The 18,502-nt window shown below is 47.3% G+C and overlaps 1 protein-coding gene across 6 annotated transcripts in view; it reads left to right on the plus strand.

The window, feature by feature from the left end:
- NPR2 (natriuretic peptide receptor 2) overlaps nucleotides 1-18,502 on the plus strand; it is a 49,536-nt gene that overhangs the window by 17,050 nt on the left and 13,984 nt on the right. For 2 of the 6 annotated variants that reach the window (XM_017543114.2, XM_017543115.2), the window contains exons 1-2: nucleotides 14,405-15,891; nucleotides 16,710-16,915. In XM_017543114.2, the coding sequence (XP_017398603.1) occupies nucleotides 15,225-15,891; nucleotides 16,710-16,915 (873 nt within the window). In that variant the 5' untranslated portion in view covers nucleotides 14,405-15,224. Of the gene's footprint in view, nucleotides 1-9,822; nucleotides 9,855-12,963; nucleotides 13,148-14,404; nucleotides 15,892-16,709; nucleotides 16,916-18,502 lie in introns of those variants that run through there. The other 4 variants (XM_017543118.2, XM_037743679.1, XM_017543116.2 and 1 more) reach the window with 4 other exon arrangements.

Raw genomic sequence — 18,502 nt, forward strand, 5'->3', positions numbered from 1 at the left:
TGGTGAATGCCTATAGTTCCAGCTGCTTGGGAGGCTGAGGCAGGAGGATTGCTTGAGCCCAGGAGGTTGAGGCTGCGGTGAGCCGAGATTGCACTACTGCACTCCAGCCTGGGTGACAGATGGAGACCCTGTCTTAAGAAAAAAGAAAAGAAAAGAAAAGAAAAAAATATATATATATACATAATATATATATAAATTATAACACATACTATCCCTAAAGAGACAGTCAGTCTTAACATTTTGATTTATACTGTTCCAGGTTTCTTTTTTTATTTTTTTTGAGATAGAGGCTTCCTCTGTCAACCTAGGCTGGAATCCAGCGGTGCTATCTCAGCTCACTGCAACCTTCACCTCCTGGATTAAAGCGATTCTCCTGCTTCAGCCTCCCAAGTAGCTGGAACTACAGGCGCACACCACCACACCTGGCTAATTTTTGTGTTTTTAGTAGAGATGGGGTTTCACTATGTTGGCCAGGCTGGTCTTGAACTCCCGACCTCAGGTAATCTACCCATCTCAGCCTCCCAAAATGCTGGGATTACAGGCATGAGCCACTGTGCCCAGCCCCAGTTTTCTTTCAAAAAAATATTTATTTAATTTTTAAAAAATCTTTCCTGCTGAACAGCCTGTGGGGATTATATATGTATATATCCCATTAACTATAAACTTAAATCTAATTTTCAGCTTGGTTAGATTTAGTTTAGAGTTTTTCATTCTTTTTTTGGTGTTTTTTTTTTTGAGACGGAGTCTTGCTCTGTCACCCAAGCTGGAGTGCAGTGGCGTGATCTTGGCTCATTGCAACCTCCGACTCCTGGGTTCTTGCAAATCTCCTGCCTCAGCCTACTGAGTAGCTGGGACTACAGGCGCATGCCGCCACACCGGCTAATTTTTTGTATTTTAGTAGAGATGGGGTTTCACCGTGTTACCTAGGCTGGTCTCAAACTCCTGAGCTCAGGCAATCCACCCGCCTCAGCCTCCCAAAGTGCTGGGATTACAGAAGTGAGCCACTGTGCCCGGCTTTTAATTTTTAAAAGAAATAAAAGACATGGGGTCTTGCTTTGTTGCCCAGGCTGGTCTCAGACTATTGGGCTCAAGTAATCCTCCTGCCTTGGACTCCCAGTGTTGGAGTTGCAGATGTGAGCCACCACACCTGGCCCATATTATGATTGCTAAAGATCTTTCTTTGGCCGAGCCCGGTGGCTCATGTCTGTAAATCCCAGAATTTTGGGAGGCTGAGGTGGGTGGATCACCTGAGGTCGGGAGTTTGAGATCAGCCTCTCCAACATGGAGAAACCCCGTCTCTACTAAAAATACAAAATTAGCTGGGCATGGTGGCGCATGCTTATAATCCCAGCTACTCAGGAGGCTGAGGCAGGAGAATCACTTGAACCCAGGAGGTGGAGGTTGCAGTGAACTGAGATTGCGCCATTGCACTCCAGCCTGGGCAACAAGAGTGAAACTCTATCTCAAAAAACAAAAAAACAAAATTAAAAAAAAGATCATTTTTTATAGGTAAAAATATAGTCCATTGTTATTTTAATTTTATAGCCACTTAAAAAATTTTGTATATTGGTGGAAAAACTATTATTTGATGTTAAATTTTATTGAAGCAGACAAAAATTATTCTAATTTGGTTGAATGAAGTGAATGGTTAATCTGGGTTATCCTGGTTTTGGTTGAATGTTCATGTGACTCTGAAGGTGTCATACCCTAGTTCTACCACTCCTGGGCCCTCAGGAGACTCAGCCTCAGCACCTTGCTCCCTCAAGACAGTAAACGCCTTCCTCCCTAAGAGATTGTGCTCAGCTCTGGTCCAGGAAGGCTGCATAGGCCCTTTGTTGAATGACCCGGTAGGTGGACTAAGTGTGCCTTTAGGGGCCCAGCAAAGCAGTGGTACCAAATAGATTTGGGGGAAAGGATACTGATGTGTTTTATTTTTTTATTTTTGAGACGGAGTTTCACTCATGTTACCCAGGCTGGAGTGCAATGGCGCGATCTCGGCTCACCGCGACCTCCGCCTCTTGGGTTCAAGCAATTCTCCTGCCTCAGCCTCCCGAGTAGCTGGGACTACAGGCATGCGCCACCATGCCCAGCTAATTTTTGTATTTTTAGTAGAGACAGGGTTTCATCATGTTGACCAGGATGGTCTTGATCTCTTGACCTCGTGATCCACCCGCCTTGGCCTCCCAAAGTGCTGGGATTACAGGCGGGAGCCACCACACCCGGCCTGATGTGTTTTTAAAAACATAGAAGTAGTTATTATGGGAAAATCTGAATTAATGATTTTATTTTTATTTCTTTTTTGGAGGAGGGGAGTACTATAATCTTTTCAGTGTTTTCAGTTTTTATATAGGTCAATTCCATTTTTTGACTCATCCCAAATTTTGGTGGGGGGGCTTCAGTAACGTCCTTGTCTTTGTCAGTAGCCCCTTCCCCATATTGTCCCGAGGATTGGGAGGCAGGAAATTTATAATGCCCTTTTCTCTCTCTTTTCTCCAAATTCATTTTCTCTCCTGTGTCCCTTTGGGAGAAAAGGGAAATCAATTCTGTCTCTTCTTTTATTTCTGTAAAAAGGGAAATACAATTCACTCCTCTGTATTACTCCATCCGGACGGACTCAACACCGATAGCAGTGAACCTTGAACTTGGCAGTTTTGGAGCCAGGGTCTTTGCCCTCGGTGCAGTAAGTTCATTTTTGTTGTTGTTGTTTAGCTGCCAGATTTAGGGTCCAAACAGGAAAACAGAACTCACTCTAAGCATTTAAGCCAGGGGACATTTAATCCAGAGAATTAGTTGGCTGTGAATTTGGTAGAATAGCCGAGAAGCCTTTCAAGGGAAGGTGAGGCAATGCGAGGGAAGTTTAGCAACCATAGGAACCTTCTATCATCCCTAGGCTGTGGGAAGGAGGGGAAGTGCAAGGGCCAGGGTAACTTAGAAGCTGGAACTCTGGGGACCTGTTCTAGGGCAGCTGGAGCCAAAGAGTGCCTGTCCAGATGCTGGCCCAGGCTGGGAGAGAAGGGGAAGGACAGTCCGGCTTTTCTCTTCCAGTTTTCTGCCAGTGCTTCCAGGACTGAGCTCAGCAGGAAGCCATCTGCAGAGGGAACGGGAAAGAGCACCACCATTTACTACTTCACACACGGTTCCTCATAAGCTTGCTTTTGTCTCTTCTTAGTTAATACACTTCTTAAGCATATTGAACTAAGTTGAACAGTTTCTCTTTTTTGGTCATATATCACTGATTAGCTCTTCTTACTAGACTTTTCAACGAAGAGATGAAAAATTTGAAAACCTTTGTACAATGTAAAAACAAACAAACTCTTTAAAAAAAATTATTTGTTTTACTCTTCCAGAATATGGTCCCAAACTGCTGATGGTGGGATGTAGTTCAATTTTAGATATGACATGACAGACCCCTACTAATTACCATAATAATTGACATTTATATAATGTTTTACAGTATATAAGGTGGTTTTACATTTATTGTTACTGCAAATAGGTTTTAATCTGGGGATCTTGGGGCCTGTTTATTTGACCTCTAACAGGTTAGCTCAAGGCCTAGATTTGAAAGAAAAAAAATTAGTGTTCTTTTCTTGTTTTCCTCTGAATCACAGATGATAGGCAAACTTCTTTGACCTTTTTGTTAGACAGGTTACACTCAGTAGTTGGTGGGAGGTGTTCTCAGCTGTCACTGGTGGGAGAGGCTGGCATCACACTTCTACTCTGTTTTTCTTCTTGGTGACCTAGCAGATGTTTAGGACAATGACTGACTTGTCTGTTCATGTGGAACCTTTGCAGTCATATAGATCATGCCTGTTGTTTTTAGCCTATTCTCCTTCTTCTTCTTTTTCTTTTTCTTTCTTTTCTTTTTTTTTTTTTTTTTTTTGAGACAGAGTCTCGCTGTGTTGCCTAGGCTGGAGTGCAGTGGTACGACCTCCGCTCACTGCAACCTATACTTCCTAGGATCAGTTGATTCTTTTGCCCTCAGCATCCTGAGTAGCTGGGATTACAGGCATGGGCCACCAAACCTGGCTAATTTTTGTATTGTTAGTAGAGAAGGGGTTTCATTATGTTGGCCAGGCTGGTCTTGAACTCCTGACCTCAGGTGATCTACCCGCCTCACCCTCCCAAAGTGTTGGAATTACAGGTGTGAGCCACTGCATCTGGCCCCCTATTCTCATCTAAATAACTATTTTATTTGTTTATTTTCAAAGTATCATTCTTGCCCCTCAAGGAAGAGTCTAAGTCAGCCCTACAGTTCATCTTGTCTAGTGTTTGTTCAAGATTTGCTTTGTGGAAAATCAAAATAATTGAAGTATTTAATTTATTCTTGGGCCAGAGATACCTCAACCAATCTTAGCTTTGTTTTTTGACATTATGTAAATCATGTTTTGTCGGGGGGAAGGGTTTGTACTTCTTTCTGTTTCTTTCTCTCTCTCTCCTTCTTTCTTTTCTTGTAGAGATGGGATCTCACTATGTTGACCAGGCTGGTCTTGAAATTTGGCCTCAAACAATCCTCCCATCTTGGCCTCCCAAAGTGCTAGGATTACAGGTGTGAGCCAATGCACCCGGCCTGGTATTGTTTCTTGTAAGATGTCCTAGTTCTACGTCTTCTTCTTCAGACCTACCGATCTTGTATTATACTTTCTGTAATACTTTATCTTTTGGTTTCAAATGACAGGCTTTTAGAAAAGCCCTCTTAGCTCCGATGTTACCATTCTGCCCTTTCATGTTTTCAATGTCCTTGCTGCAGCTATGAGGGATTCACCATGTGTGTTTATCTATTAAAGGAAATCCCATCTTTCCCTTTGAGGTCTCATTGCCTTTAAAACATACAAGATATTAAGCACCCTATATCAATGACATAATTTTATGCTTTCTTGTTTATGATTAAGATTAATTTTTAATGAAAAAATTTGAATAGGTTATACTTACACACCTGTTACAAAATTAAAGATATACAAAATTATAAATAATGAAAGAAATCTCCCTCTCATTCTGTCCTTCAGATGCTTTATTCCCCTTCAGGGAGGTAATAAGTGTTAACAGTTTCCAGTCCAAAAGCTATGTTTTAAGGCATAATTAAATTTCTGGCCCCTTCTCTAAAGCCCCTCAATTATTAATCATATTAACTCTGTAGTAGGATGTATCACAACATTATACTGAAAAATAAGTTGAATGTACAAAAGTGTTCAAGCAGTTAGAATACTTTGGAATATAATATGACATGTCAAACTGGTGTCTGACATGGACGGCTTCTGGGTGCATGCAAGTCCCTAAAGGTCCAGCCTTCCTTCTGTGCATTTGCTTTGCCTGCCTACATACCCACTCCTTCCTCTCACATGCATAAATAATGCACATTTGCCTTCCTGTTTGCTTTCTCTTAAGCCCAAGTCTTATTAGTCTGGGATTCTTTAGCCCCTTGGAGGGTTTCCAGATGCTACTAGATTCACCTGCCCCTGAAATGATATGCAAAATGTTGTGGAATAATATGTAGATGTGCTTTTTATATTTTAATGGGAAAAAGAAAGTATACATGGCTTTCATCTGATATTCTATCTCCAGTTTATCTCTGTCTTCTTTATTTTGCCTGCACCTTCAAAATCCTGGTTCTTCCTGTCACTCAAAAGATGACTTTGCCTCCCCATTGAGGAATACAGTTGAGCTTCTTATTCCATATAACCTTCCCTTTATTTCAATATATTATAGAGGATGTTGAGTAAGATTTTTTTCTATTGCCCTGGAATGGTGACTAGGGTCCAAAGCTGGGACAAGGAGGACTAAATACTGCACCTTCTAGAGAGAGTTGCTAATAACTGGGGCCAGAGCTCCTCTTCAGGGCTTACAAAGAGGTAGTAGAGGTGGCCCTGAAACTTCCCGCCACTTAGCCAACCCATACCTTACCACCCCACCTCCATTCCCAATCTATGTAAGAGACAACTGAAGGGAGGCTGTCATGAGCCTAGCAGGGAGTACTTTTCCCTCCTTTCCCCCCTTAAAGTAAGCAAGGAGGTGTGAAAGAGATCTACATGAAAGAGAGATTGATTTCTCACTCCTTGCTTAAACTGTCTGTTTAGACAATGGACTTGTTCAGCTCTGTACCTATCTGAGAAGACGAAAGGCAATTAGAGAAAGAAGAAAGGGCAGAGTGAGGGAATAATAATGGAATAGTCTGCATTCATTCTCTTTGGCTTAGCAAGGGTATGTGAGTTTCTGTGATCGAAGGGACACTGAGGAAGATCCCCGGGCTTGAGCCATCATGCTGGTAAACCGACCCAAAAGGCTGCCTGCTGAACAGAAGTTAGGAGGGTTAAAGAGATGGCTTGGAGTAGGATTGTCTGCATTAGGGCACAGCTCAGTGGAGCAGCCCGGAAGGACCTTCTAAAGGACTCACAGAAGTGTCTCATAAGAGAGCCAGCATCTTTTTTTTTTTTAAGATGAGGTTTGTTGCCCAGGCTGGAGTATGATTATGGCTCACTGCAGCCGCAATTTCCTAGGCTCAAGTGATCTTCCTGCCTCTACCTCCTGAGTATGTGGGACTGCAGTCATGTGCCACCACATCTGGCTAATTTTTAAAAGTTTTTTTTGTAGAGACAGGGTCTCCCTATGTTGCCCAGGCTGGTCTCAAACTGCTGGGCTCAAGTGATCCTCTGGCCTCAGCCTTCCAATGCCTTGGGATTACAGGCCTGAGCCACCACACCATGCCCAAGAAAGACAGCATTTTGACGTCTGCCAAACAACACGTTAGCATGGCCTGTCAGCAAACAGTGGCTTGTGATAACTACCTTATTAAATGAAAAGAGAGTTGTTCTTTTCCTCCCTGCCTTCCTCCTAGTTCCCAACCACCGAAGAGCTAAAATCCTTCTAGAGAACCTTCCAGAGAACTAGAGGAGGAGCAGAATCCTTAGAAGGGACTATATTCTCTCCACCAGAGGTTCCTTAAGCCATGGCTTAAGATGAGTTTTGCACTGGACCTGAGACTGAAGTTTTAAGACATACTGGACTGAGTTTTTAAATAACCAAAAGGGAGCAGAGTGCTATGGACTCTGACCATGCTGATGTCATGTCATGGTTTTCAAGTGGTGAGAGATAGGGGTGTATTTATTTATTTAGAGACAGAGTTTCGCTCTTGTTGCCTAGGCTGGAGCACAGTGGTGCGATTTTGGCTCACTGCAACCTTCACCTGTGGGTTCAAGCGATTCTGCTGCCTCAGCCTCCCAAAAAAGCTGGGACTACAGGTGCCCGCCACCACACCCACCTAATTTTTGTATATTGAGTAGGGTCAGGTTTTCACCATGCTGGCCAGGCTGATCTCAAACTCCTGACCTCAGGTGATCCATCTGCTTTGGCCTCCCAAAGTGCTGGGGTTACAGGCAAGAGCCACTAGCCTGGCTGGAGTGTTTGTTTTAAATCAGATTACTGAGATATAATTTACATACAGTAAAGTTCGTTAGTATATTTTGAAAATAAGATGTGTCACTAATATGCTCTCCTTTGTCTTTGCTGAGAATCCCAACATGGGCTAAAACATTCTCTCTCTCTCTCTTTCCATTTATATATATTTTTTGAGTTAGAGTCTCACTCTTTCACCCAGGCTAGAGTGCAATGGTGTGATTTCTGCTCACTGCAACCTCTGCCTCCTGGGTGCAAGCAATTCTCTTGCCTCAGCCTCCTGAGTAGCTGGGATTATAGGCGCCTGCCTCCACACCCAGCTAAGTTTTGTATTTTTAGTAGAGATGGGGTTTCGCCATATTGGCCAGGCTGGTCTCTTGGTCAGGCTGGTCTTGAACTCCTGACCTCGTGATCTGCCCGCCTCAGCCTCCCAAAGTGCTGGGATTATAGGCATGAGCCACCGAGCCAGGCCCTATCTCTATATAATTTTAAAATAGAACACAGCATCTCACTATGTTGCCCTGGCTGAACTTGAACTCCCAATCTCATGAGATCTTCCTACCTTAGCCTCCTGAGTAGCTGAAACTACAGGCACACATCACCCCGCTCAGTTGAAAATATCTCATTTCTAATGCCAAGCTTTACTCTTCACAGAATATGGATATGATGGGGAAAGGCAGAAAGCCCATTCACTTAAAACACTTTGACTCATCTTTACAAGTTTCCCTAGACCAATACTTGATTTATATATCCTCTTTCTTGGTGCTCCAAAAGTTTTGACACCCTAGAACAATTCATCATAATGAAATTTTGCTTGGGGGAGGGACATGCCTTTCTTTTGTAAATTGGGAGGATTGTTGTGAGCACAACTGTTGTGAGCACAAGTCATTCTCAGGCAGATCAGTTTTGGGAATGAGTACATAAGGAAGTTCAGGGTCTGGAGATGGATTCCCTTAAAGCCATCTGTACAAACACAGTCCTTGGAAAGCCTTTTATGCTACCACTGTTTGAAAGCTGCTGCCCAGAGGTTCCCTGGAGGCACCTCAGGGGTTCTGTTTGAGAAAGAGGAGAGTGCGAGGAGTTTCTGGACCCACCCCTGCTGTTTCATCTGGAGCAGCTGGGCTTTTATTTATTCTATTTTGTGTGTAAATTTTCATTTGAAGGAATGGTTTTGCTGCTAAAAATAACAGTGTGAAAAACATAGCCTCCAAGGGGGACCATTTAAAGATTTTAAGCAGTGATGTGACATAATTAGGTTTTTGTTTCAAAAGGTTGCTTTGGCACCTGAACACACCGTGGAGGCTGGACTGGAAGGAGGTGAGACTGGAGAGACCCAGAGAGAATGCAGAGTAAGAACTGGCTGCTCTGGGCTCCATCCCAGGGTCAGCATCCACTTTAGATGGACCAGGGGCTTCACAGCTTGCCAATCTCCACCCAGCTGCTTCTCCCATTCACATTTCCTGCCTGGCCCATGATGGCCTTTGCCTTTGCGACACCTGCCTTTGACTCTTTTTCATCTTGGAGAGCCAGTAGGCCTCCAAGTCCTGTTGTTTCTTCCCTCAAATTCCCTCAGATTTGTTTCTCTCTCCATTGCTATCCCATCATCCTAGATTAGGCACTTAGCATTTCAGGCCTGGGTTTCTCCAGGAACCTCTTCGCTGCTCTTCTTGCTTTCAGTCTGTCTGCCCACCAATCTTACATTGCCACTGCTTAGCTTCTCTGTGTTCTTCATCACATATTGCAGTATAGTTTTGTCCATTTCTGTTTCACATTTCTCCTCCTCTTCCCAGTCTTTGGCTTCTGTAGAAAATTCTAAGCAGAGCAAAATACTGAAATAGTGACTAGTGCATTTCCAGTCTCTAGAAGCAGTGTCAACTATGTTCTCTTTGCCTCTTTTTATGCCAGATATTTGTAGAGTTAGCAGGACTTAAAAGGCAAGGGAACACCTTTCCCTCTTGCCACTTGCCTCTTGCCACTTTTTCCTCAGTGAAAGATTTTGTGAAAGTGGAATTTCAAATGGAGTGGGGACGAGATTATTTCAGGGAATGTTATATTTGAGACTTCATGCTATTGGACTCCCCTAAGGGGTGGTAAATAACTACTGGGGTTGATAATAATGATGATGGTTGGTAATAAGAAAATAGGGAAACAGTCTATGTACCTAGGAAGAGGGGTCAAGTGTGGGAGGGCAGAGGAGACCACTGGGGACTTCCTAGACACCCACAGAGGTGCTGGTCCAGGCCTGAATGGAGCGGACAGGTGAAATATGGTTCCCTGGAACTGGGGAAATAAATGTATGTGATTGCTTTTCCTGACAATTCTTAAATTCCTCTCTTAGGAATCACTGGCCGTCTATGAAGCAATTTCCATGGGAAAATGACTTGTTTGGACTGTATTTTCACAAAGCTGATATTTCTGGCCCTTAGAATATGATACCCATTTGTCTTTTAAAACACATATCTGTATAGGTAAGTTGGAAGCTGGGATCTGATTTGAAAATATTTTGAACTTACAAAGATGTGTATGAATTCAAAATAAAAACTCTTGACCCTTTAAACAATCACAGCAGCCCCTACCAGACATGCTCTGTCACCCAGGCTGGAGTGCAGAGGTGCAATCTCTGCTCACTACAACTTCTACCTCCCGGGTTCAAGCGATTCTCCTGCCTCAGCTTCCCAACTAGCTGAGATGACAGGCACCTGCCACCACACCAGGCTAATTTTTGTATTTTTAGTAGAGATGGGGTTTTGCCACGTTGGTCAGGCTGGTCTCCAACTCCTGACTTCAGGTGATCCAACCACCTTGCCCTCCCAAAGTGCTGGGATTACAAGTGTGAGCCACCACTCCCAGCCTATAGCAGCCCTTTGAGGCCATTGAATATCTGTGAGAAGATGAACTAGATCTTAGATCTACAACCATGCTGTGCACTGCTGTGTGGCCAGGAGGGAAGTAGGAGTTGTAGGGGACCTGGAGGTTTGACCTGATTTCAGGATTCTGTCTCTCCCTTACTGGGGCTAAAATAAATAATGCAGAATTTGAATAAAGTCCCTCTTTGCTTTCTATATATTTTTTACTACATTTCTTTTTTTACATTGCTTTCTCCTTTTCCTATTGAGATGTGTTGTGAAGTGTATCTTTCCTGCCTTATTTGATCTGCCTTTCCATGGCTGTTCTCTGTCCTCTGTTGGCAGGTTCCCTTGGACCTGTCTGTCTTGTGTGCAGGGGACAATTGCATGGAGTCAAAGCCTGTTTCTGCCAGTCAGGTCTGCAGAGAGAAGCCTGGAAGATATTTTGTTTTCTGGAATTCTGTAGGCCTGGGAGTCATGGGAGGCATGATCTAGTGTAGAACAAACCTGGGGATCCAGATTCAGCTGCACAAATAGGTCAGTCATAAAACTGTTTAATGCTGTCAGTTTGGGGCATCAGAGCTTATCATGAAGATTAGCATAAGCGTGAATCCCATGGTGGTTGCAGAGCTCAACTAGGGTCTTGAGGCACCTTTGGCCTCAGTGTGACCAGGATTAGGATTTCTTTTGAAGAAGGGACAGGGCAGCTTGGAAAGTGTAGAAACTTCTAGCAGCTGGCCAATCTGAAACTCTGCAGTTTAGTTCTGGATCAAAAATAAGGTGTTTGGGGCCGGGCGTGTTGGCTTATGCCTGTCATCCCAGCACTTTGGGAAGCTGAGGCGGCTGGATCACTTGAGGTCAGGAGTCCGATACCAGCCTGGCCAATGTGGTAAAACGCTGTCTCTACTAAAAATATAAAAATTAGCTGGACATGGTGGTGGATGCCTGTAATCCCAGCTACTTGGGAGGCTGAGGCAGGAGAATTGCTTGAACCTGGAGGTGGAGGTTGCAGTAAGCCAGGATTGTGTCACTGCATTCCAGCCTGGGTAACAACAAAGGAAAAAAAAAAAAAGAAAAAAGAAATAAGGTGTTGGCTGACTGTATCCAGAATAAATTATAGCTGGTATCTGTCTGTGGAGTAGAAGAAGGCCATGACAGTGCTACAAAGAGAAAGTTGGACCCTAGCTGGTTGCTGCATGGGCCAGTAGAATCTAGATTTCCCAGGCTTCCTATATATTGCAGCAGGATCACCAAATACAGCCAGAATATTATTGTCCACATCAATGAGAGCAGTGAGAGCTTGGAAAGTTGGATATATACATAACCAAAGGTCTCATTTATCTAATATTTTAAGCTTCCCCCAAACATGAAAAAATAAACACCAAAAACCTTTCACTGGGTGTTAATAAAAAACCTCATTCGAGGATTTAACTTTTATATCTCCACTCCTTCCCACTTCCTTTTTATCTTTTAAAATTTATTTTTAGTTTTTACTTATTTATTTTGTTGTTGTTGTTGTTTGAGATGGAGTCTCACTTTGTCATGCAGTGGCACGATCTCTGCCCACTGCAACCTCCACCTCTGGATTCAAGCGATTCTCCTGCCTCAGCCTTCCAAGTTGGAATTACAGGTGTCCAGCACCACACCCCTAATTTTTGTATTGTTAGTAGAGACAAAGTTTCACCACGTTGGCCAGGCTGGTCTCAAAGTCCTGACCTCAAATGATCTGCCTGCCTTGGCCTCCCAAAGTACTGGGATTACAGGTGTGAGCCACCATGCCTGGCCTTACTTACTTACATTTTATGGAGGTAGGGTCTCACTATGTTGCCCAGGCTGGTGTCAAAATCCTTTGCTTCTCCCACCTTGGCCTTCCAAAGTGCTGGGATTACAGGCATGAGCCACTGCACCAGGGTCCACCCAAGCTGGAGTGCAGTGTCATGATCATGACTTACTGTAGCCTGTATCCTTGGGGCTCAAGCAATTCCCCCCACCTCAGCCTCCCAAGTAACGGGGACCACAGGTTTGTGTCACCATGTCCAATTGATTTGTTTAGTTTTTAATAGAGAGTACAGGCATTACAGGCATGAGCCACTGTGCCTGGCCCCTTCCTACTTTCTAGTTAACTGGCCAATTGGAAGGAAGCGGGAAAAGCAAGATGCTTGAATGTTTAATCCCTAACATAATGAAGAATTGTCCTTAATGTTCACAATAATGACATATCATGTACTTGTACTTGCTTAGGAGCCTGGGTGACAGTGGTAGTGGTGGCTGATCTTCACTGAGGGCTGCAGGTGTTCCACAGAGACTCACATGGGTCTTTGGTAGCCATTATACTGTAAGCACAGCTTTCTACAGTAAGTTCCATGAGTCAGCAAAATATCCGTAAAAAGCCTCTCCTTGGAGACCATGAAACCTGCATTTTCATTTCTCTTGCAACTAAAAACCATGTGGGGTTGGGGAAGAGGAGCAAGTAAGGACACTGCAAACTTCCTCTCTGGGATTTGGTTTTCAAGTATCTTTAAATGAGAGGGATAAACGTTATATTTATATGATTCCTCCTAGCCCTGTCATACTGTAATTCTTTCAGGGATTTTGCCATTTTGGATTTGCTTGTCTCATGAAACTGTGTAGTTGCTTAAAAACCAACTATTCTATTTGGTTGACTTGGTCTAAAGTCTTTCTCATGTTGTCTCATCATTCTTTTGACTGTTCCTTTTTCTGCCTTGCCCAGGTAGGACGAAATTCCTTTTCACTACAGTATTGGGAGCCTGGAACTAGAGTTATCACCCCTCGCATTAAAGAAGGATCTATCCGAAGGCTTCCATCTCTACTGGGCTTGAGGCAAGAGACATTGTCAGGGGCGGCTTGCTCTTGGCCTCTGTGCCCCAGGGATTGCAAATGTATGTTCTTCAAAGGTAAGGACTGCATCATTCGGCTATCTTTGTATTCACGGGTACAGCTTGTGCTAGGCAGGCAGTGTTCAATAAATACCGTGCCTAAGGATAAAGTGGCATTGTCCTTAATTTCCCCCCCCAAACCACTAGGTGTCGCCTTCATCTCAGAGAAACCATGCCTGTCCCCACCCTACACTCACACCCCACTCCAGGGCTCCAGGAGCGCTCTTCGCTTTTGATTTCTGGAGAAATAGCTCCAAGGGGGTGAGAAACCGTGGCTCTCAGCACGGGAAGAGATTGGGTTTACGTGCATGTCCTTTATGATAGTCGGAGAAAAATCCCCAAGGTCCCATAGCAGCCCTTCTCAGCCATCATGAGATCATCCCTCACAAACTGTTCCTGGGGTCAGATTGGCACTCCAGATATGGGCCTCTCCCCGGGGAGAGCTTCCTAAGGCTGCAAGGCTGGGAGCAAGGTGGAACCCCAGGAGGGGGTGGATGGGCTTCCATTGCGGGGAGTGTCCGTCGGTTCTTTACAGGCGTTCCCTAGGCGCCAGCTTGCGCTGTGCAGGAGACAAAAGAAAATCGAGGCCCTGACTGAGCAGATGGTGTGGAGGAAGCTGGGCGGGCTGCGGTGGGCCTCTGAGGACACGGGGAGGGAAGGGGTCATGGAGACAGCGGGGGCCAAGGGTGGAGTCCCCAGCCACAAAGAGCTTCGTGGACTTCCTAAGGACTGGTGGGAAGTGTAGCACGGGGACCCCGGGCCGCTGGGGGACCCCTGGCCGCTGGAGGGCCCGTCCAGGGAGCGAGCACCGCCCCGGGTGGGGTGAGCGGCTCTGCCGTCGGGAGGGCGCTATGGTTTGCTAGGCGGGGGTCTGGTGAGGATACCACACGTCTGGGGATCCTCGACTGCTCGCTGGAGACTGGAGCCCCTGAGGGACTCAGAGAGTTGAGGGGAGACCGAAGAAGAGCGGGCTAAGCGACAGTAAGAGGACAAGCCCTGGGGTCGCCGGCCTATGTGAGATGGAAGGAGAGCGGCGGGAGTACCGGGGCATGAGGGAGACCCGGGTAGGCCCTGAAGGTGAGGGAGCGCCCGGGAACCCCGCCGGCCGGCGACGCCCTGGTGCGGAGCCCCAAGTGCTCACCGGGGTGGGTTTGGGACCTGGCGGTCCTAGGCGCCCGGGCGGGGGGTTGGGGAAGGCAGCCGGCGCCGGAGGGTGGGGCCGGGAGGGAGGAGGAGGGGCGGCGGGGGAGGGGCGGGGGCGGGCGGCCTGCCCGGGGGAGTCGCACTCGGCCGCCGGCGCAGCGAGCGGAGACGGGCCGGGCCGAGGCGACCTGACCCGGACGAACGGCGCGCGCGGGGCCCAGGCGGGGGGCGGGAGGAAGCGCGAGGCAGCGCCGGCCGCCGGGGCCCAGGAGAAGCGGAGCAGAGAGGAGCGGGGACACGGGCTGGGCCGCCGTAGCTCCGGATGGGACCAGCGCCCGGGCCCGTTAGTCCCAGCAGGAGCTTCGGGAGAAGCCTTCACAGGGAGATTTACCCCTGCCTTCCCCTGCCCTCCGGCCCAGGCCTCGCTTCGCTCCCCGCCTGCCCATGATCCCAGTCCTTCCGCGGCGCGGGCACCCTCCCACCTTACCCCCTTGGTGCTATGTGTCGCAGCGCCCTCCTGCCCTCCTGGCCCCTTCAGCTGTGAGGTTCCCCCAGGCCGTTTCTTTGTACCAGCCGCCCCCACCCCCACCCCATCCCAGTCCCAGATCCCCTTTTCCTTCTCAGCTTTGGATTCATCAGGCTACTTTGCCTCGCAGTGTCCCCATCCCAGGCGCAGTCACACTCGGTGACTCCCTCCCACTGCCACCCCACTGTCAGTCCTCAGTCCTTGCCCGAGACTGGTAGCCCACTCGTTGCCCACCCCCCGCCTTCCTCCCTTCTCTCCTTCCTCTCCCTGGCCCCCAGTACCTTCTGCATCCCAGCCTACCTAGCCCACCCATCCTTCTCTTCCTGGCCCTCTTCCCCAGGCTCCAGGCTGGGGGGTGCTCGCGTCTCCCCTGTAGGCCAGAGCAGCCCCAAGTTCTGGGGGCGGTGGGGCTGCTGCTTTGTCCCCATGGCCCTGCCATCACTCCTGCTGTTGGTGGCAGCCCTGGCAGGTGGGGTGCGTCCTCCCGGGGCTCGGAACCTGACGCTGGCGGTGGTGCTGCCAGAACACAACCTGAGTTATGCCTGGGCCTGGCCACGGGTGGGTCCCGCTGTGGCACTAGCTGTGGAGGCGCTGGGCCGGGCACTGCCCGTGGACCTGCGGTTTGTCAGCTCCGAACTGGAAGGCGCCTGCTCTGAGTACCTGGCACCACTACGCGCTGTGGACCTCAAGCTGTACCATGACCCCGACCTGCTGCTAGGCCCCGGTTGCGTTTACCCTGCTGCCTCTGTGGCCCGCTTTGCCTCCCATTGGCGCCTTCCCCTGCTGACTGCGGGTGCTGTGGCCTCTGGTTTTGCAGCTAAGAATGAGCATTATCGTACCCTGGTTCGCACTGGCCCCTCTGCTCCCAAGCTGGGTGAGTTTGTAGTGACCCTACATGGGCACTTCAATTGGACTGCCCGTGCCGCCTTGCTGTACCTGGATGCTCGCACAGATGACCGGCCTCACTACTTCACCATCGAGGGCGTCTTTGAGGCCCTGCAGGGCAGCAACCTCAGTGTGCAGCACCAGGTGTATGCCCGAGAACCAGGGGGCCCCGAGCAGGCCACCCATTTCATCCGGGCCAACGGGCGCAGTGAGTGTGGCCCGGGCTATTTTAGGGTCAGGGGAGGAGGGTTACTGTGTCCCTAAAGCTCAGCACTGGGAACTATAGATGGAGATAGGCACTGAACAGCTGTGTGTGGTGGTTGGGATCAAGCAGCACATGTGGACAGAGCACCTGTGAGAGGGTCAAGGCTTCATGACAGGAGCTTGTGAACACCCTAGGCAGATGCAAACTAGGGAGACGAAAGGATGAGGAGTGAAGCACGTATCAGGGAGGAATTTGAAAGTGGGGGGATATTGAGTTTGGGGAGCAATATGAGTACCCTAGAGTAGTGAATGTGATTGATGGCCACTCTGAAATGCGCACCTGTCTGTGATCAGAGCTACCACTCACACTGGGTTCCAAGACCTCTCGGTGGTGTAAAAATAATGAGGACTCCATGAATGGGCTCAGGGGTCAGCAGATTTGGGAAAGACAGGTAAAGTTCACACTGAGAAATCTGTGCTGTAAGCACCTTTGAGCCCAGGGAAGGGCAGGGAAGAGTCAGGGAGTGAGGCGGGCTGGGTAGGGAGCAGCGAGGGAGGCTCTGGGAAAGGGAGGGGCTTGAGAGTGACAGCTCCCTTCCTCTGGGGTCTGGACAGGCTCTGACTTCTGTCAGATGGTCCATATGGCCCCAGGGTACTTATGGTGACTCCAAGGGGGTGGGCTGGGGAGCATCTACTTGGGGGTTAATAGGTTAGGGCACTCTCTTTCTTGCTGAAGAGGGACATCCCAGTGATTCAGAGGGGGGTGTATGGGGGACCTGGATACTTTCTCAGGGTGCTCCTCTGTCATGTACCTGCTCCCAGTTGTGTATATCTGCGGCCCTCTGGAGATGCTGCATGAGATCCTGCTTCAGGCCCAGAGGGAGAATCTGACCAATGGGGATTATGTCTTCTTTTACCTGGATGTCTTTGGGGAGAGTCTCCGTGCAGGCCCCACACGTGCTACAGGCCAGCCCTGGCAGGACAATCGCACCCAGGAACAGGCCCAGGCCCTCAGAGAGGCCTTTCAGGTATCATTTGAGCCAAATCTGAAGGAGGAGGGGGAAGAGTTGATTTGTTGGAAATTCTATCTCTTACAAGACCCCACAGAAACCCTAGGAACTAGGCAGGAATTGTGAGCCACAGCAGTAAAATGAACAGAGGCGTTCTGAGTCTAGTGTCACCCTTTCTTCCTTTACTTTTGTGACTCTGAGTGTGCTTGCTGCCAAAACCTACTTTGGCTGCCTCCAAAATCCTAAAACACTGACTTTCCTAAGTGCCAGTAGTAGGCTGTACTGTGGGAGAGAAAAGTTCAGGAAAAGATCTGTTTCTAGCCCTTTGATTGGCTTCCACCCTTTATGGAGAGGTGAGGCATCATTCTGGTACGGTCAGACAAAGTTTGAGAAAGGATATGATTATGTGTGCAGGAACAGACAGCATAAACTTTAGTGCCTCAGAGGAGGAAGAGTCAATGTGGGCTGTGTTTAGGGAAGGCTTTTATACAGGAAGTGAGACCCTATTGTGACTTTAATGATAGATGTCATATTCATAAAGTAGGAGAGGAGATCCAGGCTGCCTGAGCAAAGAGAAAAAGATAGGAATGGGCATGTTTCGGAGACCAAGAACATACTGACCCAGCAAGAACAAAGGGTTCACTTAAAGGAGATACAGTTGCAAAGGTATCTTAAAGGAAATAAAGTTGCAAAGATATAATCAGATTAAAGAGAGCTGTAAGTCTTAAGACACTAGGACCTGAATTTGGGGTCCTTGACATTTTTTTGTGGAGATAAATATATAGTAGCGACAGAATTCAGGAATGGAAGCGGGGGGGCCTGGGGCAGTGAGACCATCAGTAACAGGTTAGAAAAGGGGTGAGGTGATGTGGCTTGAACTAGCGTGATGATAGCAGGATGGAGAGAAATGCATTTCAGGTTTCAGAAAATTTGTAGGGAATGTTGGCATGACTCTGTTCATTTCACTCCTGCTCAAAACTTTCAGTGACTTTTGTTCTAGAGAATAAAATCCTGACTCCTTATTGTGACATTTAAGACCTTCTGCAGTCTGTTCACAAACCACTTTTTCAGTCTTACCTCCTAGTGCCCTCATGCTGAGAGCTGCAGCCCACCTGGCCTCTCTGCCCCTGTGCCTTTATGTACTTTTTCTTTTTGTCTGGAATGCTCTTCCTTCCCTCACCCCAAAATCATACCGATGAACCTTCCCCTGATTCCTCTGCCACTTTTTTGCTAACCGTGCATATAAATGTTTCTCATGTATTTATCCATATCCCTCCTTTTTTCCAAGAAGGATTGGAGGTGGCTTATGGGATAACCTTAAGGTCCTTTAAACTCTGGGATTATTTGATTCTAAGTAAGGGCTGGACCTGGGTGGCCATTCTTCTCCAGTGAGTAAGGTTTTATGTGGCTGTAATTATACGGTTGTGTCTGACGAGTGTGTGTCTGTGAATGACATAGCTGTTTGTATGCCTGAGAATGAGTCTGTGACTGTCACACTTGAATATGGGCAGTGGCAGGACAGGTTTTGTTTATGCTATAATGTTTTCCTAAAACAATCTTCTCATCTTTGTCTGAGTAATGCTTCCATATTCTTTAAGACTCATA

The sequence above is a fragment of the Cebus imitator genome, unplaced genomic scaffold (genome assembly GCF_001604975.1).
Source record: "Cebus imitator isolate Cc_AM_T3 unplaced genomic scaffold, Cebus_imitator-1.0 Scaffold149, whole genome shotgun sequence".
Lineage (NCBI taxonomy): Eukaryota > Metazoa > Chordata > Mammalia > Primates > Cebidae > Cebus > Cebus imitator.